This window comes from Plectrocnemia conspersa, unplaced genomic scaffold (assembly GCF_051122295.1).
Source record: "Plectrocnemia conspersa isolate PC_06_02 unplaced genomic scaffold, ASM5112229v1 ptg000014l, whole genome shotgun sequence".
Lineage (NCBI taxonomy): Eukaryota > Metazoa > Arthropoda > Insecta > Trichoptera > Polycentropodidae > Plectrocnemia > Plectrocnemia conspersa.
The window spans coordinates 14,572,662-14,591,572 of NW_028277178.1; the positions used below are offsets into that span (position 1 = coordinate 14,572,662).

Here is an 18,911-nt window from a genome sequence, read left to right on the forward strand (position 1 = left end):
CAGGTCGATAGTTGTCAATCGCTCATTTTACTAGTGCGAGCGAGTAAGCGAGCTCTGCTAGCATAACGGCATCTCGCTCTTTTTTCCGTCTTAAAAATTTTATTTTTATTTCATAACAGACACACAATATAAAGTAGTAATTATGCACAATTAGAGCATATGATCCCGTTTCATCCCATATCATAAAAATATAGATGCCCTTAAAAGGAAAAAATCAGTTTTAAAGCATTAATTGACAACCTAAATCTGTCAAGTCTAGCGCGATGCCGTCCTAACAGCGCGCGCTTTGACCATGTTCCGATGAGAAATTTTACAATAAACTTACACTTGTAAATTTAAGATTATTGAGTTATTTGCATAAGTTAAAAATTCAATATTACTGAAATGTGTTTAACAGAAGTCTTTTTACTATTAATAAATTTAAATTTTCAAAATTTGCTTGAACACAAAGCCAATAAATGCATTCAAAGTTTTGTCGACATATTGTCGACGTTCGAGTACAACGCTTGAAATACGATGTCGACACATAGTCGACTTACGAGCGCAAAGGGTTAAGAACCACTAAGGTTCATGACATTGGTAGTTCTTCATACAAAATGTTTGGACATTGTTTATTTTTTCAAAAAAAGTGATACTTTTGTCTTCGTTTTTTTGTTTGTGAGAATGGTGATAACGATTTTTTTAAACTTTCGCGACCATAAAACAAATTTGATATTAGCGTTTTTTCATATAAGTTCTTCAATTAATAACTTTTAATTTGTAAGAATATTCCCATGATGTGATTTATTAATATTCTTTCTATAAAGTTTATAGTTTCAGTATATAAGTAATGCATAAACATTTTAGGCATTACATGATTGATAAATTCTTTCAAGAAAATGATAGTTCAATGTAAAATACCGAAAAATAGTATTACATAAAAATTATTTATAATAGCAAGTATATATTTACTATTCAATTTCAGGACATAAAATATATATTTTGAGTGAGTAGTGTAAAATTGAGTGCAACACGTTATAACAAAAAGCAACCACGGAGAGCAAAGATTGAGCAATAGCGATGTTAGGGTGATCGGAGGTTGGGAGAGAGGAGATGCAGACGCCGGGCCAGGTGTCGGTGCCGATGCGCGCCGGGAAGAAGATGCGCAAGCGGCGCGAGCTGGACGCGCTCGCGCCTGGCGGCCGACGACTCCTGGCCGGCTCGAGCGACGAGCGCGAGGACTCATGGCCATGGACGGGAGGCTCTGGCGGACCGCCAAGAAGAGTGCGTCCTCGTAGAGCATGTGCCCCGGCAGCACGCGCGTGCGCTGCCCTTCTGCTGTGTGCGTGTGCAACCGCCACAGCTACTGTCGTCTGGCTCTTCATCGACGTACGCGAGCAGATATCTTCGCTCAGAACAGAGATGGAACTAGGTGATCTTTACTTTCGCGGCGTAACTATTTATTAAAATGTTCAAAGATCTATTTATACTCTCCAACCAACGCAGTCACGGTTCTCCTGAAATATTCTTAACCTTTGCCTTTTTAAAAATTAGTTCCTTTCCAGAATTTGTTCAAAAGTTGTGTTTTGTTATATTGGGCGCATCCTGCTCTCGATACAGTTCATATAACTTGTTATATCGGCACCACCAAATATATTTGCAAGTTAATCTTATATTTAGCCATATATCCGCTACTGCGAATATAAAAACTGGAATAGGGTTTTGCCCTATACTATGAATAGTAGTAAATCAAAAAGTATTTTCTTCTAGTAGAAACCGTACAGTTTATTAGATGTTCACATGGATTATATAATATTTGGAAAGATTTTTAACAAAGTTTATTTTTAATTTAAACATCTAGTTTCAGGTGTAATATTCAAGCTAACCTCGCACATGAACATGATTCCTACCCCAATTACTGATGAGTTTTTTTCTCAGCTTTTTGCCACATATACAGCTAACGTAATTAAAAACGATGTTAAGAATTAACGTTTTTCTACATGATACACTACATTTTTAATATTTAAAAATATTTAATTACTTAAAACTTATCTTGAGTGTCCAGTTCCGGTTTTGTCAAGCCTATTTCAACCTCATGAAAGCCAAGTCTTATGTAGAAATATAAGAATTTCAAATTAGCGAGTCCCGCGTTTTATAACAGCTCAAAGTTTCTGATGAAATGAATGGTTACCTGTTCTCCGACATTTAACTATCGTTTCTTCCAGTTCCTGGTATGAGATTTGTATGTAAAATTTCCAATGAGCTATTTAAACAATTAATTTGTTTTTGATTTAGTTATATTTTGGCATTTATGTAATGTTTATATATTATTCAAAATAAATAAAGGTAAATAAAAACTGAAAAAAAGTCGCTTTCTCAGAACTGAGCAATACGAAATTCCTGACATAAAATTATATTAAATATACAAACATTTTGGAGAGTACGGAAGCAGTTAATTATTTTATATTTTTATTTAAAATAAATAGCTTTTCATTATTGAGTTTTTAAATGTGTAATATTAATAAATCACTGTTATCTCTTATTTTTCATTTATGTATCAAAATATTTTTTAATCATATTATATTTATTTCTCTGCAGTTTCGATTGGCAGCCAGGGAGTCGGCGATGCTCTGCAAAGATGCCATTCCACCACCAGAGAACTTCAATACAATCACACGGAGATGGCTGCTAGACTGGACAAACTTATACTACGTACAGATAATCTCACTTCCCAGGTATAATCAAATCGATCAATTCGAAAAACTTGTAATCGACGATTTATTCAATTTTAAATTTACATCAACAGGTAGCAGCGTTACAATTGGGTCTCGCGAATGTCAAACAGCAAGTGGCAAGCGCCCCCGAACTCATAAACGTTCCCGAGCAATTATCAACCCTCGGAACGAACGTGGCTAGATTCGGATCGCAAATCAAAGACTTTGACTCCACCGTGGCAGCTCTTAGGCTACAAACTTCTACGCTTACCGACGGCCAGACTTTACTTTCTAAGAACTTAACTGAATTGAAAGTAAGACGCATATTTTAATCATTATATAAACAGCATGTAGCAATTGTTATACTATTTTATTTCTTTATTATAGAATCAGATTGATCAAATGTGGAATAGAAGCTACAGTTCGAACGATGATGATAAAACTAAATTAGTTCCCCTTCTAAAACAACAATCTGATCTGCAAGCTACTCTGACGCAACTCTCGACGAACGTTACATTAATCAATGAAACTTTAGCTACTAAAATAGACTGGGCTACGCAAGACTTTAAGAGTGATCATGTAGGTTTTGTTTTATAAATAAAACAATTTATATATTTTAATCTGTTTGTGATAAATATATTTTTATATTATTTATAGCGGAAAGTGGTGGAACTTATGGAATCAGTTCAAAACAATTCTGTTACTCTTAGCAGTTTAGAAACTGCATGGAAACAAAGCAACGATATCCTTTCTCGTAATATTACGAGTCTCAATCAAAAGGTAATTTGTAGCGTGTGGTGTTTTAATGATTTTATATAACAATATATTCTTGTATATTTAGGTTGCTGATAAAGCAGCAGAAGTTCAGAGACAATTTATTGAATTAAAAAATCTCATTAATCAGCTGGAAAAGAATGAAGAAAAGCAAATCAGTGATATAACGATAGCTAGGGATTCAAATTCTAAGTCAATGCCAGCGGATGTGGCAGCCGGTATTGAAGATATGACATCTGACATGTTACCGAAACAGATTTCGCCTTATAAAAATCCAGAGCTACCTAAGGTAATGTATACAATGCTGTAAACATTTTTAGCCGGTATACGGAAATTATACAACTGTTCAATTATTTGATTTACAGTTACCTTCAACAACAACTCTACTGCCACTTCCATTGATCAAAGGTATTATAACAAAACATATAAGTGTACACATAAGTTATATACTTTTTTCCAAATTGACGTGGTTTTGAAGTGTTGATATAAAGTATTTAAAATATCATATGACTTGACTGAAATTAGTAGTGAACAGGAAACTTTATATTTGAGTGGCCACGATCTAGTTTACTACAACAAATATAAGTCAGTGAATTTAACTTGCAGATAGACACACAAAACCGTTTCCATTTGTAGAAAAATACTAAAACACTTTTTGTACAACTGCATCAACCGATTTTTTTATGAAGATACTATTTAATATTTATTTTATTTGTAGCCACACCTCCTACAGTGGCAGTGACAGGAAAACCCAGTATTTTATCTTCTGGAAGCGCTTAATCTTCAGGTTTCATTCAATGACTTGATTTAAAATGACTAATTTGGCCTACATGTTACATATTAACATGCTGTGAATGATTTGTGATTTGTTGTCGTCAAAATTATATTGCTAAGCTTAATTGTTCACATGACTAGTTTTTTTATTACACAATCGCCAACTATGAAAGTTACACCAAAGATATATTTTTTAAATACTTGTCATTGTATTTTTAATTCATAAATATATTTTAGCTGCTTTTATCATTACATGTGTATTAAACTTCTTATATTGTAAAACTCCTGTGATAGGATCGTTAAAGCAATTATTAGCAATTTATTTTGTATCTATTTATGCGTATTTATATTATAACATAAAAACGATAATATCAATGCGAATGTGTGTGTAAATAATATATATATATACTAAAGTTGTTTTTTGGTGAATTTGTGTTCAAAATATGTTCGCATACAAAACAACGTTCCATCCATGTAATTTTAATAAATTAGTTCATCTTGTATGATATAATTGCATAGATAAATAATTTTGTGTCATTATTCATTTACTATTGGTTTATAGCTAAATAATTAAAATTATTTATTCAGATTGTATATATTTTGATATTGGATTTATTATGATTATTATTATATCATATATATTATAGGTGTACACATTGAAGATTCACACCCAAGAGTGATAAATCGTGGAAAAATTGTTATTGACTATTGTAAATTTTGTATTAAAATTGTAGACGATTTAAAATACTTAGTTTTTGATCTTATGTAATGGTAGATACAAGTTGTAAACAGACATGTAATGTCTGGGTTTTAATATTTTTTTCATTAATTAACACTCATAAATTAGATCATATGTTGACAAAGAGCTTTGTGACTTGCACAATATTTAGGGTGTGTTTATATAATAAATGTGGGGATACATTCAATTGTGACATCCTTGCAAATGATTGAATTTATTAAATATTTCAAAAATATACTTACAAGCATAAGTGTTATATTCGTATTAATAAAAGTGCTGATTTATGTTTGTCTTTTGCACATGGTTTAATATTGTTGTTGATGAAACCTAATTTATATATATCTATACTTCATGTTTACGAATTGATACATTTTAGCTGTTTCAAAAATTATCATCATCAGTATTTAAGTATATATTATTTTGAATAGTGGTTTTATTGTACATAAAATTAATGTATAAAGTTGTATTAAATTCTTCTGCAAGAGCTAAAGTACAAAATAAATTCGAGATCCTAGCATATTTTGACCAATTACATAATAATTGTATGTTTAATTTTGATCTTTATGTTCTTGCAATTTTAACTAATATAACATTTATATTTAAACAATCAGTAGTTTGTAGTAAAAATAGTGGATTTTTTTGTAACCATAAATCAGTATTGTAAATATGTAATTATATTTTAGGGTATTGCCAAAAATAGTGTGATAATGGTAGATTTTTAAAAATTATGATAACGTTTGTCAGAATAATCAATAATTTATTGATTTTATGATTTTTACATATATTTGTTATGTTCAATATTTATATTTTATACCTTGATTGTATTATACGATATAATAACGATAAAATTGCATTTTTTTATTATATTAATAATTGCTATGTTATAAAACTCAGAATATAATATAACATCAATCTTTATTAATGATCTTATAATCAAATAAATATTTCTGCAAACTTTGGCTTTTTTTAATGATTTTTAAATCATATTATTTTTAATTCTTTTCCAATCTTTGTAAAAGCATTCACGGCGGTATCAATTTGTTCGTAATCATGAGCAGCACTTATTTGCACCCTAACTCTTGCAGCTCCTTGTGGAACGACTGGGTAACTAAATCCAATTACGTAAATTCCCTCATCTAAAAATCATTTTAATAGTATACACATTGTTTTGCCGTATCATATAAAAATAAATGATTCTTACTCAGCATTTTATTAGCCAATGTATTGGCCAATTTTGCATCACCGATCATTACTGGCGAAATGGCGTGATCGTTCCCACTGATTTTGAATCCAGCCGCAGTCATCTTGCTTCTAAAACGACTTGTATTATTTGCCAATTTTTCGCATAATACAGACGAATTTTGCAATATTTCGAACACCTAAAAGTAAACCACAATTATTGAGTCTATTAGTATAATATAAATAAATAGTTGTAGTACTTTGATTGCACTGCCGACGACTGCAGGTGGTAATGAATTGGAAAATAGGTAAGGCCTGGATATCTGCCTAAGAAGATCTATTAATTGTTTCGATCCTGTCGTGTATCCTCCCATTGCTCCTCCTAGAGCTTTTCCTAAAGTAGAATTTAATATATCGACTTTTCCCATGACGTTCGCATATTCTTCACTTCCTCTAAAATTCATATACAAACATTTAAATGTTGATATAAATAATATACAAAGGACATAAGTTATTTCACCACTTAAAAATTTAATTACTTAATACTTTTTACTATGCAAAACTGGAAAAGCAATTTATTGATGCAACAGTACTTATTTATAGTACTTATTATAAGTAAAAGAGACTTTCTGAGTCAGAGCGTAAGATTTTAGTTGTACCTCAACTGTTATCATGGAAACATCGTACCTTATGTTATAGTGTCATTTAATATTGCACTTTTTAGCTTAAAAAATAATCAATGTGAACTTTACTTTGCATTCGTAAATATATATAAGTAAGATTCAGCTGAAGGTAAAATATAATATGTATTAAAGAAAGGGATCTTTCATAGACATGATACAGAATATAATTTAAAAATGTTACAGTTTATAGTTTGTTGCGGGGTTAGAGATAATAAAATAAACCTCTCCTCCAGCTCTGTATTAGTAAATGGCAACAGCTCTTGATGTCTACCTAAAAGTTAATCTAATTCCTATACCTCTTAAGGATGTATAGTATAGTATATTGAAAACGAGGTCCTCCTTTACAATATTCACAATAAAACGTTTTAGCCTAATGTGAACTGTAAGAGAAATAATCGGTAAGAATTTATTATTAACACTTCAAAAAAATACAAAATTTTCTAATAAAAAAAATGTTTTTCTGTCTATTAAATTTGTCTATTTTAAATTTTAATTACCAACCTTCCAGTTTTTCCAAAAAAGCCAGTTGCATGACAATCATCCACAAATGTCAAAGCTTCATATTTCTTAGCCAAATCTACAATTTTTGATAACGGAGCCACCGTACCATCCATTGAGAAAACACCATCTGTTACTATAAGCTTTAATCTTGCATCGTTACTTTGAAGCAATGATTCCAGTTCTGCAATCAATTAATTTACTAATAATATACACATAAACATTACAATAAAATCATTATATTTCATATGACATACCGTCCATATCTCTATGTTTATATCTAAACTTCTTAGCTTTACACAATCTGATACCATCAATGATCGAAGCGTGATTCAGAGTGTCGGAAAATATTGCATCTTCAGGAGTCACCAGTGCTTCAAATATACCAGCGTTTGCATCAAAACAAGAGGCATATAAAATAGCATCGTCTCTTTTATGATACTCGCTTATATTTTCTTCCAATTGCTGTAAAGAAGTAAAAATACAATAGATAGAACTATATAGCTATATTCTATAATATATGATAATTACTTTGTGTATTTCTTGAGTTCCACATATAAATCTAACGGAGCTCAAACCGCCGCCGTATTTGTCCATTGCTGCTTTACCAGCAGAAATAACTTCTTTATTATTCTAAACGTAGACATGCCTTATAATCTTTTAAGGAATATTAATTATATGTTTTTATATAATACTTACGGCTAACCCTAAATAATTATTTGCGCAAAAGTTTAATACTTTTCTATCAGAATTTTTAACAAAAATTTCAATAGACTGCGGTGATGTAATGATCCGTTCTTGTTTCCATGTTCCGGCCGTTTTAATTCCTTCTAATCTTGTATTTAAAACTTCCGTTAGCTTAGCTTGAGCTGTAGTTGATTGTCTGCGAATTACTGTTACGTCAAAAACAATATGTTTATTGTTAGTGTCTGTGAATCATTAGATCAAATGTGAAATTGAGCTCTTCCTGCTTGTATAATTCAACATTAAGTATCTCATTAAATTATTATTAAATATGTTTTATTATTTCTAGAGTGTAAGGAATTAAACAACATTAATTTGAAAAAGATTATTATTAAAAATGAAAATATTTTTCTTCATTTATTAGTAAAAAATTATAATTTTTAATAATCTTAATATTAAGCTCATTATACTAATTAACTCTTTGGTTATCGAATTCTAAAATATATCAGCTGTTACCAGTCAGAATTGCAGGATCCGACATCATCATAAAGAATCTAATTTTTATTTGATTGTAGGACATCTTCTTCAGGGGTAAATAACAAATATTTTTTTTATTTACTACATTGATATTTAGATAGAAATCCGAAAAAAACTCAATAACCAGATGGTGCAAATATGAGCATTTTTAAAATGCTATAAAAATTCGAAACATCGATATATTTTTTTTTGTAAATTTGTAGCAGACAGAAAAAAAAGATCTCACCGACCGGGCCTGAGTGTGTTAGGCCGGTTTCACACGTGCCAGATGGATTCACCCGGCACCGGGCCGGCGCCGTGTAGTGGGGATGGTGTTGTATGGGCTAGTACCTACCATTTCAGACGTGCCGGACGAATCCATGCGGCGCCGGCCCGACGCTGCCCATACAACACCACCCCCACTACAAGGCGCCGGCCCGGTGCCGGGCACATCCATCCGGTACGTGTGAAATTTAGTGGAAATATATTCAGCATATTAATTTTTTCTAGATACATATATGCCTTTTCTAAGTACCGGAAAACTTGTATGAACGCTATGTAGACTATGTCAATGAAAATATCATTATGCCCTAATAAATTATCAGGTGTACAATTTCTTCACACTCGTACAATAAAGTAAGATTGGGGTCCCTTCATACAAACACAATGCCGTAGCACTCTGCTTCATTATATTTTACTGTTAATGCACAGTCTAATTAACGTAAAATAATAAAACCTACATACCGCACCAGCCTGGTGTTTTCAATGTCTTAATTCAAGAGCATAGGCATAAAATCAATATCATTGTATCATTGTAATGTGTAAAGCAGCACTTTGAGCGAATCAATCTTCACACTGAATTTGTGTATCTGTAGATTGTAATAAATTCTAAAAATTTTCAATGAGGAAATTATTAGAATTTGGTATCCATCAAACTTTAGTATGAATACCAGCGGTAAGAAGATTAGATCATCTTGCTAGAATGATATTTGGTGGTTTCTATTTAAAAATGAGCTATAAGAGTTATATCAAGAGCCTAACATAAACAACAATACCCACGTGAGTCTGGATGTCTATCACAAATCTATGACTCGAAGTCTGCAAAGTGGTTAACTTTCAATAAGTTTGAGAGTAAGAAAGTTTAAGTAGACTGCGACTTCATTGCTGCTGGGTCAGAGTACAAAAAAAAACATCAAGAACTTGTGCTGCGTAGTCCAGAACCTAGACGCCAAGACTACAATGGTAGCAGCTCTTTGAAAAAATGTGAAAACACTTCTGAGATAGCTAGAAATCAGATAGAAAGGAAAAACTACTTTTTAATACAGGTTTTAGCTGAATGTAATCAGGTGTTCATCACTACGCAGTCTGCTAAGAGTAAATAATACTTTTTGTAATTTGATTTTCTTAGTTATTTCATGTAGTTCATGACCATTTAATCATAGTTTATTTTCTTGAATGACTTTTATTTTTTCTAGCTTACCGTCATTATTGGTAAGCTAAAAAATATACTAAAAAAACGACCATTAGATCACAATAAAATAAATAATTATCACTTGGACCAGATAATACCACAACATTTCTTTAGATGCCATTTTTAAACTCCCAAGTCGGACTAGTCAAACTTTGTATAGCTCCATGTGCTTTATGACCTAAATTAAAATTACAGTGATGACCATAGCAAAAATGAAACAAATTTAAAATAAGCATTCATATATTGTTTTTTTATCTTGGGCATTTACAAAATACTCAAATATTTTTGTCAAACAGTTTCTGCTGCTTATTATAAAAAAATCTGCTATGACCTTGAAAATATATGTGCATCAAGAGAATGTGCTTAAGTTGAGCTTTCTAATAAAATGTTCTACTTTTTCTATAGCATTAGCAGTTTAAGAGATAAATGTATTTAAAAATACATTCTTTTTGCTACCCTAAATGAACTAAACTATATTGTTTTGCTTATTGGCAAACATTAAATAAATATATTTAATTAGCCCAGTTAATAACGGGAAACGTGGATCTCTTAATAAAACATAATAGCATACCTTGATAGTTGAATTTCAACATTTTTTAAACTTGATGGTGTGTGCTCTAAAACAGTGTACTCTCTATGGTACTTGATTGAATAATGACTGTAGAAACCTGTTTGCCAGTTACAATTACAGTGATTGTAAACATTTTGATGCTGGCACCTTTTTTGAGCAATAAATAAATACAAAATTAAAATTAATAGCTTATACAGTTATGCCATAAAGATAAGATTTATATGTAGAATTACAAGATGGGTTAAGCTGTAAATTTTATGGTTTACAAAAACCTTCTTTAAAATAATACCAGAAAATGAATTTTTATTATTATTAAATGTAAAATCTATGATACATAATACATATTGTACATATTTAAAGCAGTTTCTATATTATGAAAAGGAAATTTGGTATAAAATTGCAGTAAAAAATTTTTTTTTCTGCCAATGATAATATATGTAGTTACTGCTAGCATATATTTTACTATTTTTTTTTTTGCTCACTATAACTTAACATAAATGCATTATTTTAACGGGTTTTAGGGATTACACATAAAGTGTAAAAATATTTTTTAGTATTTGTCGAAGCAAAAGTGTAAGGATGAATTTTATTTATTTTTATTATTAAATCTTCCATTATAACCTGACAGGCGTAAGCCCAGTGCGTTACAAGAGGGTAAATCTGTGCCAACTGAGTAAGTCAATCAGATATAATAAATACCTACAAGTAAGTGTTAACCACCAAATTGAAAGTCTGTAATATAATATAATTTAAGTAAAGTAATATAATTTATAAACAATAGATGTCACTGCAACTGGGGCTGGTTCTTTAATAAAAAATACATATGCCATTATATTATTATGGCAGATAAATAAAATTGTATTTTATTTAATTGGGTATGAGATTCTTAATAGCTGAAAGAAATAGGAGTGGAATCGTGACTATGTGTTCCTTGCAGGTTTGGATCTTAAACTAATATGTAACATATATCTATATAAATACTAATATATTCAGCAGTAGTAATCACTTTGTATAATAAATTAGTTGTAAAATCATTTTGCTTACACACAAAATACTAATAAAACCATTTCTGGGAATATTTCATGAATTTTCGCCAAAATTTGTGTCAAAATTACAACGATTCCAAATACCTTCACATAATGACATTGGAAAAATAATACCAAATTAAATAATATTTAACTATTTATTTTTCCCAAAATAATATGTAACATTACAATTTACATAATTGTATATGAACACTAATATCAATCACATATGTACCAGTAAAAACAAAAAAACCCTTTGCAATAAACATTCATTATAAACCAATAAAAAATATTTCCCTAAATAATATATATATTCAATAATTAATGATTTATTGTTTGAGAATGTCTGATGCGTTTTAAATACAGCTGTATATACAAAACGAATATAAAATATGACATTTCCATTTATTTTTATCCTCGTCTCAACTTCATTTAAAATATGTATTACAATGATGCAAACACAGTGTTATATAGCCTATTTAAAAAAATTGTAAGAAAAGATATATTTAGTCAATATGTATTCCATTTACATATTAGATAAAATCTACTTTCATTATAATCGAAAATGTAAATATTACCTTTACAAAAATTGAGTGCTTTGAATATGAAAACTTGGATTAAAACAAGAAAATTTGATGCAAATTCTTTAAAAATATATGTATGTATGTATGCAATTCCGAGTTATCGAAATTAAGTACTATATTATATTAATTTTGCACAAATGCATTACAGTAGCGCCTTAATGGATGATAATCAAATGGACTTAAATTTATATTGCATTTATTATTTCCATCTGCCGTTCAAGTAATTGTTATTCTTTTCAGTCGCAATTGAGCTGTGCACACAGCTTGAATTAATTACATCAAGATACATTTTCATTAAAGAAGCAGCTATAATGCGACCAAAGCTACGGCTGAAACTATTTACTATTTGGGAACGTATGGTTTAATCAAGTTTACAGAGAAGTCCTCAACTTGATCCACACCCCTCACTTCTCTCTCCAACAACGGAAGCTTTGTAACGTGAAAATCTTCATACAAATCGGCTATTTGATCTAAATATTTTTCTTGAACCTGTAATAATTTATTTATTATAGTTAAATAGTGGTCTATATTGTATTAAATTTTAGTTTACCTTGTGTCTTGCAGCGCATAGACTGCAAGGAGCGTCACTGGGTTTTTTCATCAAGAGTTGATTTACGACGATATTATGCGTATCGATCCCGCATCTGGTCAACTCTTGAACAAGACGTTCAGTTTCATATAGAGATAAAAATTCAGCAATACAAACGCATACAAACGTAGCTTGATCCTATGAAAAAATCGATGTTTATTGAAATGAGTATTTTCACACTAAATCCATTTAATAATTACCGGATCTCTAAACTGTGCATTTAGTTGCTTTATGACGGAGAGCATCTCTTCAATTTTCGATGTAAAAGTGTCAGCATTGAAATCGCTCATTCCAAATAAAGTAGCAACTTGATTGAAAAATGGAGCCACCTATAAAAAATAATGTATTATTTACTTAAAATTAATCCATTATTTATGTTTTATAATAAATTTAATTTAATTACTTACCTTCATTTTTAACTTCAGTAATTTTCCAAGACCTTTCTCAATAACTTGAGGGAAGGATAATAATCGTAGAGTGTGGCCAGTAGGAGCAGTATCAAAAACGACTACACTAAAGTTCATTCCTTTCACTAATCTATAAAATAATACAAAATGTTAAATATAATTATTACATAGATCTAGTAATGAGGAAAAACATACTTCATAACTTCTGTATAGCTCATAGCTTCGTCTATTCCAGGAAAAGGGCCAAGAAACTCTTGAAGCGCATCTTTTCCGAGTTTCATCGCTTCGTTGTCGGTATCAAAGTACTCTTCGGGCAATTCATTGAGACCAGCACTTGGATCGATCTCCATAGCAAACAGATTTTCGAAGCCGTTCACTTTTGTCGGTACCTAAAAATATGAATGAAATTAATACAATATAATATACATATCATCGGTTTGGAAGATTGTCACAATTCAAAAAATAGTCATTGTGATCTTTATGTGAAACAACAAGATATGCTCAATATTTTTATATTGAAAAGAGTTGCAAGTTATAAATCGCTATATATAATTTATGATAATTTTTGTGTTTCCAGGACATGTTAGCTATGACCCAACTATTGTCTGGAATTGTTGCTCCTATGTGTTTTATTTAATATTGCATTTTTAGTGCAATAAATGATCAATGCGATCATTATCTTGCATGTGATTGATCTGCAGGAGTAATATAGAAATAAAAAGCTTTCATACAAGAAGAAAGAGAAGAACAGAATAAATGCTATTTATAATTTCTAAGCACTGTTGTGTATTTTCCTAAGAAAACCAACGTCTTAATCCGTAAGACGTTGGTTTTCTTACACTATTCTCTGTAAGGCTGAAAGAAATTTCTTCCTTTAATTGTTGTGCCAAGAAACTTTGTGATACACTGACGCCAACAGATGAGTCCTGCATACCAAAGCAATAGCCTCAAAATAGTAGTACAATATAAACCAATTTTAAACATAAACTTTGTTAACTTTTACATAAAAAATTTGATAACATCAAATCTAAAGATGGCATGTGTTTTTTAAAGGGTTATTTTAAGAATTGTTTGTCGCATTTGCTTCTGGTACATTGACACTAATTTATCCCAATGCAAACGTAATACCTATATTTTCCTACAAACAAAAAAAGTTGTACCACAATAATATTATGCTTTCTATCAATTATTGTTTTGTCTAAAATATTATTTTTATTCTATTTCATCATATTTTTCTTTACATACTTTTATTAAAATATTTAAAAAAAATGGATAACTCAATATAGCTTGAATTATTTATATCATTTATTCCGATCAAGACAAGATTTATTACTCAGCAAATTTTAAAATGCTTCCCTTGAAAATATATTCATTATGTGTGGTGACCAAGCGCATACGGTGAGATACATTCCCTTTAACTCGCTCCCGTGTTAAGTGACGTGAGCGAGTGAGAGATAAGGGCGTGTGGAACGCATGTAATGCACACCATTATCTCTCACTCACACGAGCGAGCGAAAAGAAATATATCTCACCATACAGTGAGTCTTATTCTAAGTCGATAATAAATAATAAAAATTACCTTTGAAAACTTTTGATCGAAAGCATCGGATATATTGTGAGCTGGATCCGTCGATATTATGAGAACTGATTCTCTAACTTTCGAAAGTTGTACAGCGAGACTGCAGCTATATACAAATACAATAACATATTATTAAACACACAATAACGAATAGTAAGATATAACAATTGTTCTTTTCGAAGAATTACTAAATAAATAAACTAAGTGCATCTATGCTATTTATTTTTCATATAATTTCGGTAGTTCCAAAATTGTATGAAAAATGGCATTTTATAGTAACATGGGTAAATATAATGCAATAAATAATAAATACTTATGTTAATGAGCAATATTGCATAAAAAGCTGATCAGATTTCAAAATACTGACGTGGCATTTTGTATTTGTACACTTTTATTTATTTATCAATGGTAGCCATAGCCTTTGGTTGAATGTGTCAAATGGCAATTATGTACGTAAATTTGATTTGATTTGGTTATAACCTGCAAGTAGTTTTGCCGACGCCTCCTTTTCCGCCCACGAATATCCATTTTAGTGAAGTTTGCGATACAACGTTCTGCAGAGAAGGCTCTAGAGGCTCCAAATTTGCGTCAGCCGGCTCCATGCTTGCTGTCACTTTAGTGTTACCATTGTTCATTTTTATTTTCCCAAAATATAACAACGGACAATGGCCAATATTTATATAAAACTAAAATATTTTTTAATTTTATTTAAAAACAGGTGTTTACATTTCGAATAATATATTAAAATATATATAAAAAAATATAATAAATAGTATATATTATTTAATATTACTTAAATTGATAAAATATGTCACAGGTTAAGGTAAAAAATTCACGAAAAACATGTGATATAATTTATAGAAGCCGCTCGGAACCATTTTTAATTGGTTTAAAACTAATGAAAAAAGAACTTGTTTATTCAGTAAATAATTTAAAAAAAATCTGTAATGGAAGAACTGTTATGCGACACATATAAGTAGGGAGTTGAAAAAATATCTGATCCATAAGCATAAACAAAATATGCCAAATTTTGTTTTCGCGTTACTGCATGACATACATGAGAAAGGAGGGGTAAAATTGTTAATTTTTAATGTAAAATAATATTGGACAAGTTATCGATTTGTTTAAACGCTAAGGTCTGCGCCCTGCGACCCAACATGACAATTATAATTATAAAAACAACCAAATATACATGAGAATTAATAACTATCGCTGACATACAATATTTGACGAGTTGTTATTTAATCTAATGTTCTTACAAGATTTAAAAAAAATCATTTTATAACAAATATGAAAAGCATTCAAATGCTGTCAAAAAGTTACTAGTTTTATCACTATCAAACAAGTTTTGGATGACATTTTTAATAACATAGATCAAAAAGTAGTGTCGTAATCAGGCGTAAATTTTTTACAGCAAAACACATCTTGAAAATAACTCCAAATATCGTTAGTGCTTACTTAGTGATTTCGCACAGTTCGCCGAACTACTTAAAACAGTGTGGCTGATGTTATTGACAACAAAAACCAGGAGACTTATAATGGAAAATTCATTTTTGTCGTGTTTTTAAAGTGTGGAAATATTTTTATGCATTTATGATTACCAATTGCAGCGGAGAACGTTCTTTTTCGACATTAAAATGTGTAAAAAATAAGTAAAGGAACATTATGGAACAGATCGCTTAAATAGCCCCAACTTAACGAATTTTGAACGTAATTTACTTAGAGAAATTTATTTGACTAGTGTTATTTTCAAATTTGCGCACATTAATTCGAGAAAAGTTTGTTTATAAAAGTTTTGTTTTATTTTTTATCTTAAATTAATCTAAAGGCCTTAATACAGCACTGGTGCTTACCCAGTCCCAAAACTTGCTCTGAACCAGTTGCAATTTCGAGTTGAATTTTAAACTTCATTACATTACATTTTACATAAACGTAATTTATTTATTTGCGCTGGCAGCATTCAATGTGAAAACGTCAGTTTACGCGCACAATATCAATAATGATCGCTGTTTATATTATCGAACATAATTTGTGAAACATGAATGAAAATGTTACAAACCTCCAATAATCTATCAAAACACAAATGATTCATTCAAAAATATTTCAAAATGCGTTTGCGCGTCTCTAAATGTCGTTGTCGATATGCTGTTTTGATAACGTTCATAAACGTATTTTTATTATGTCTATTATGGAAACTATTTTACCTCCAACGGGAGCCATCGACGGCGTCAGTCACGACAGTGCCAGCTCCGGTGCCGTCCAAAGCCCCCAACAGGCACATCACCAAAATGATAACTATAGTTCTGAGACAGTTCGAAAACTTCGAAAATGACGTCGCCCCAACCTTGCAATCGATATTGACCCTATTACCTAACATTCAGATCGTAGTGGTCTCGGACAACCCCCCGTATCCTCCGTTCGAGTTCACAGTATCGAATACGACGTTGAAGAACGTAAAAGTCGTCAATTTAGAAGTCAATCTTTTATCAAATCCCAGAGACTCTGATCCGTTGAACTTTGTTAAAACGAAATACGTGCTGTTCATACCGGATTCTGTGCGAATATCGTCGCGACAGAACATACAACACATGTTAACGTTTATCACAAAAAATCCCAACGAGAGTGTCGTCGCGCCGTTCTCTAGCACCAAATTTTTAAATTGCCAAAAACTGGATTTAAACTTGAAAGAGTGGTCTTTGAGATATGAACAAACTAAAACGCAATCAGTTTGCGACGCCGTATCTGGTAAACATGCCATTTTAATGGCTACAGAGACATTAAGAATTCTTCCTCGTCCATTTATGCTACCATTTCCAGAAGCCTTATATCTTCAAATGGTTGCAAAAAATATGAAAGTTTGTGTTGTTATTATTAATTAATTCATGTTGGTTCAATATATAATATAATAATAAATATATTTTGTTTATTTATATTGCAGATTCATGTATTATCGGAAATATCATTTTCTGACGGAAAAGGCCTTTTCCGTTCGCAGCCTTCTAAGCAACATTTACGGGTACTAGAAAGCAATAGAAGAATATTGATGTATCAAGCTACAGGAGTTAAGAGAATCATAAGAGAAAGTGGAAGTATCGAATGGCACGGATGCACCAGAGATTCGGAGGTATTTTAAAGCAACGATTGTCAACAATAAGCAATATATCTTAGCAGCTTTGTACATGTTTTGTTTTTGTTTTATTTTAGATTATTTTCAACTGTCAACAAATTAAAAATAAATATTTATAATGTTTCCTTTTGTGTATTTCAGAGATGTTTTCCACCTGTGGTAGGAATTCCTTCTTATCTAACAGTCGGTAGGTGGACACCGCCGTGCTGTTTAGCACATCTCCGTAGAACGTTGCGACATACGCTAACAGTCTTACAACAAGCTGGAGCCCGGTGTTGGCTCGAAGGAGCAACTTTATTAGGAGCCGTTAGAAAGTATGCCTATTTTGAGTAATTCAATTTTTTTTATCTGATATGTAATTTATTTTTTTAGAAGTGATATTTTGCCGTGGGCGTCACATCTCGAGGTCGGTATAAACGAAGCTGACGTAGTCAGAGTACAGTGGTTGATGAGAGCGTCGAATCGTGGTGGCGCTCAAGATCCGCAAGGCTTCGTCTGGGAAAAAGCTACGCAGGGCGATTATTACAGAGTACTTTTCAGCAAACACAACCGTTTGCACGTCAATATATTACCGTTCCGACAAAAGAACGGAACGATGGCCAAAGACACGTGGTTCGTCGAACATCAGTCAGATTTTCCTGATCACTTCCTTCATCCAATGTCGAGTATCGAATTGGGTGGTAAACAGATGCCTTGCCCGAACAATGTTAGAGATTTTTTAGAGCATAAATTTGGAAAAGGTGTAATTGAGCAAACAAAGCGACCGGGCTCCAATTTACCTTATCCTATTTAATTTAGATTTGTAGATTAAAAATTCATTATATACTCGTCGAGTTTAAATTTTGACTTTTAAAATTGCTAAACAATCCTGAAATCAATGCATGAATGAATTTATTAACATATAGTGTGACAATTTAATTCCCGGATTGACACTGCAGCAATGATGTCATGTGAAATTAGACCAGGCAATAAATAAACTAGTTCATATAAGACCTCAAAAAATTTTTTCAACCGATAT

General features: G+C 31.2%; 4 protein-coding genes across 11 annotated transcripts in view; 2 read left to right on the top strand and 2 right to left on the bottom strand.

Annotated features, from left to right (window-relative positions):
* The window catches only part of LOC148226294 (uncharacterized), a 34,476-nt gene extending 28,542 nt beyond the window's left edge, over positions 1-5,934 (top strand). For 7 of the 8 annotated variants that reach the window (XM_088203360.1, XM_088203363.1, XM_088203362.1 and 4 more), the window contains 8 exons: positions 965-1,411; positions 2,578-2,714; positions 2,786-3,007; positions 3,081-3,272; positions 3,351-3,473; positions 3,535-3,756; positions 3,833-3,875; positions 4,186-5,934. In XM_088203360.1, coding sequence (XP_088059486.1) covers positions 1,093-1,411; positions 2,578-2,714; positions 2,786-3,007; positions 3,081-3,272; positions 3,351-3,473; positions 3,535-3,756; positions 3,833-3,875; positions 4,186-4,247 — 1,320 coding nt within the window. In that variant the 5' untranslated portion in view covers positions 965-1,092 and the 3' untranslated portion in view covers positions 4,248-5,934. The remainder of the gene's footprint in view (positions 1-964; positions 1,412-2,577; positions 2,715-2,785; positions 3,008-3,080; positions 3,273-3,350; positions 3,474-3,534; positions 3,757-3,832; positions 3,876-4,185) is intronic. The other variant, XM_088203366.1, reaches the window with a different exon arrangement.
* On the bottom strand, positions 5,712-10,667 carry Gcat (Glycine C-acetyltransferase). The gene is made up of 8 exons (XM_088203367.1): positions 10,583-10,667; positions 8,040-8,233; positions 7,872-7,973; positions 7,598-7,805; positions 7,344-7,524; positions 6,420-6,612; positions 6,182-6,359; positions 5,712-6,116 (listed from the first exon to the last, which is right to left on the bottom strand). The coding sequence occupies exons 1-8, from the start codon at positions 10,602-10,604 to the stop codon at positions 5,962-5,964; spliced, it is 1,233 nt and encodes a 410-aa protein (XP_088059493.1). The 5' UTR covers positions 10,605-10,667; the 3' UTR covers positions 5,712-5,961.
* A 1,084-nt stretch (positions 10,668-11,751) lies between these two features.
* LOC148226297 (ATPase ASNA1 homolog) lies at positions 11,752-15,401 on the bottom strand. The gene is made up of 7 exons (XM_088204006.1): positions 15,247-15,401; positions 14,767-14,872; positions 13,383-13,576; positions 13,188-13,317; positions 12,981-13,109; positions 12,742-12,918; positions 11,752-12,680 (listed from the first exon to the last, which is right to left on the bottom strand). The coding sequence occupies exons 1-7, from the start codon at positions 15,399-15,401 to the stop codon at positions 12,534-12,536; spliced, it is 1,038 nt and encodes a 345-aa protein (XP_088060132.1). The 3' UTR covers positions 11,752-12,533.
* A 1,344-nt stretch (positions 15,402-16,745) lies between these two features.
* LOC148226298 (ribitol 5-phosphate transferase FKRP) lies at positions 16,746-18,829 on the top strand. Its single transcript, XM_088203296.1, has 4 exons — positions 16,746-17,621; positions 17,705-17,890; positions 18,035-18,207; positions 18,266-18,829. Exons 1-4 carry the CDS (start codon positions 16,875-16,877, stop codon positions 18,684-18,686), a joined length of 1,527 nt encoding a protein of 508 aa, XP_088059422.1. The 5' UTR covers positions 16,746-16,874; the 3' UTR covers positions 18,687-18,829.
* The last annotated feature ends 82 nt before the right edge of the window (positions 18,830-18,911 follow it).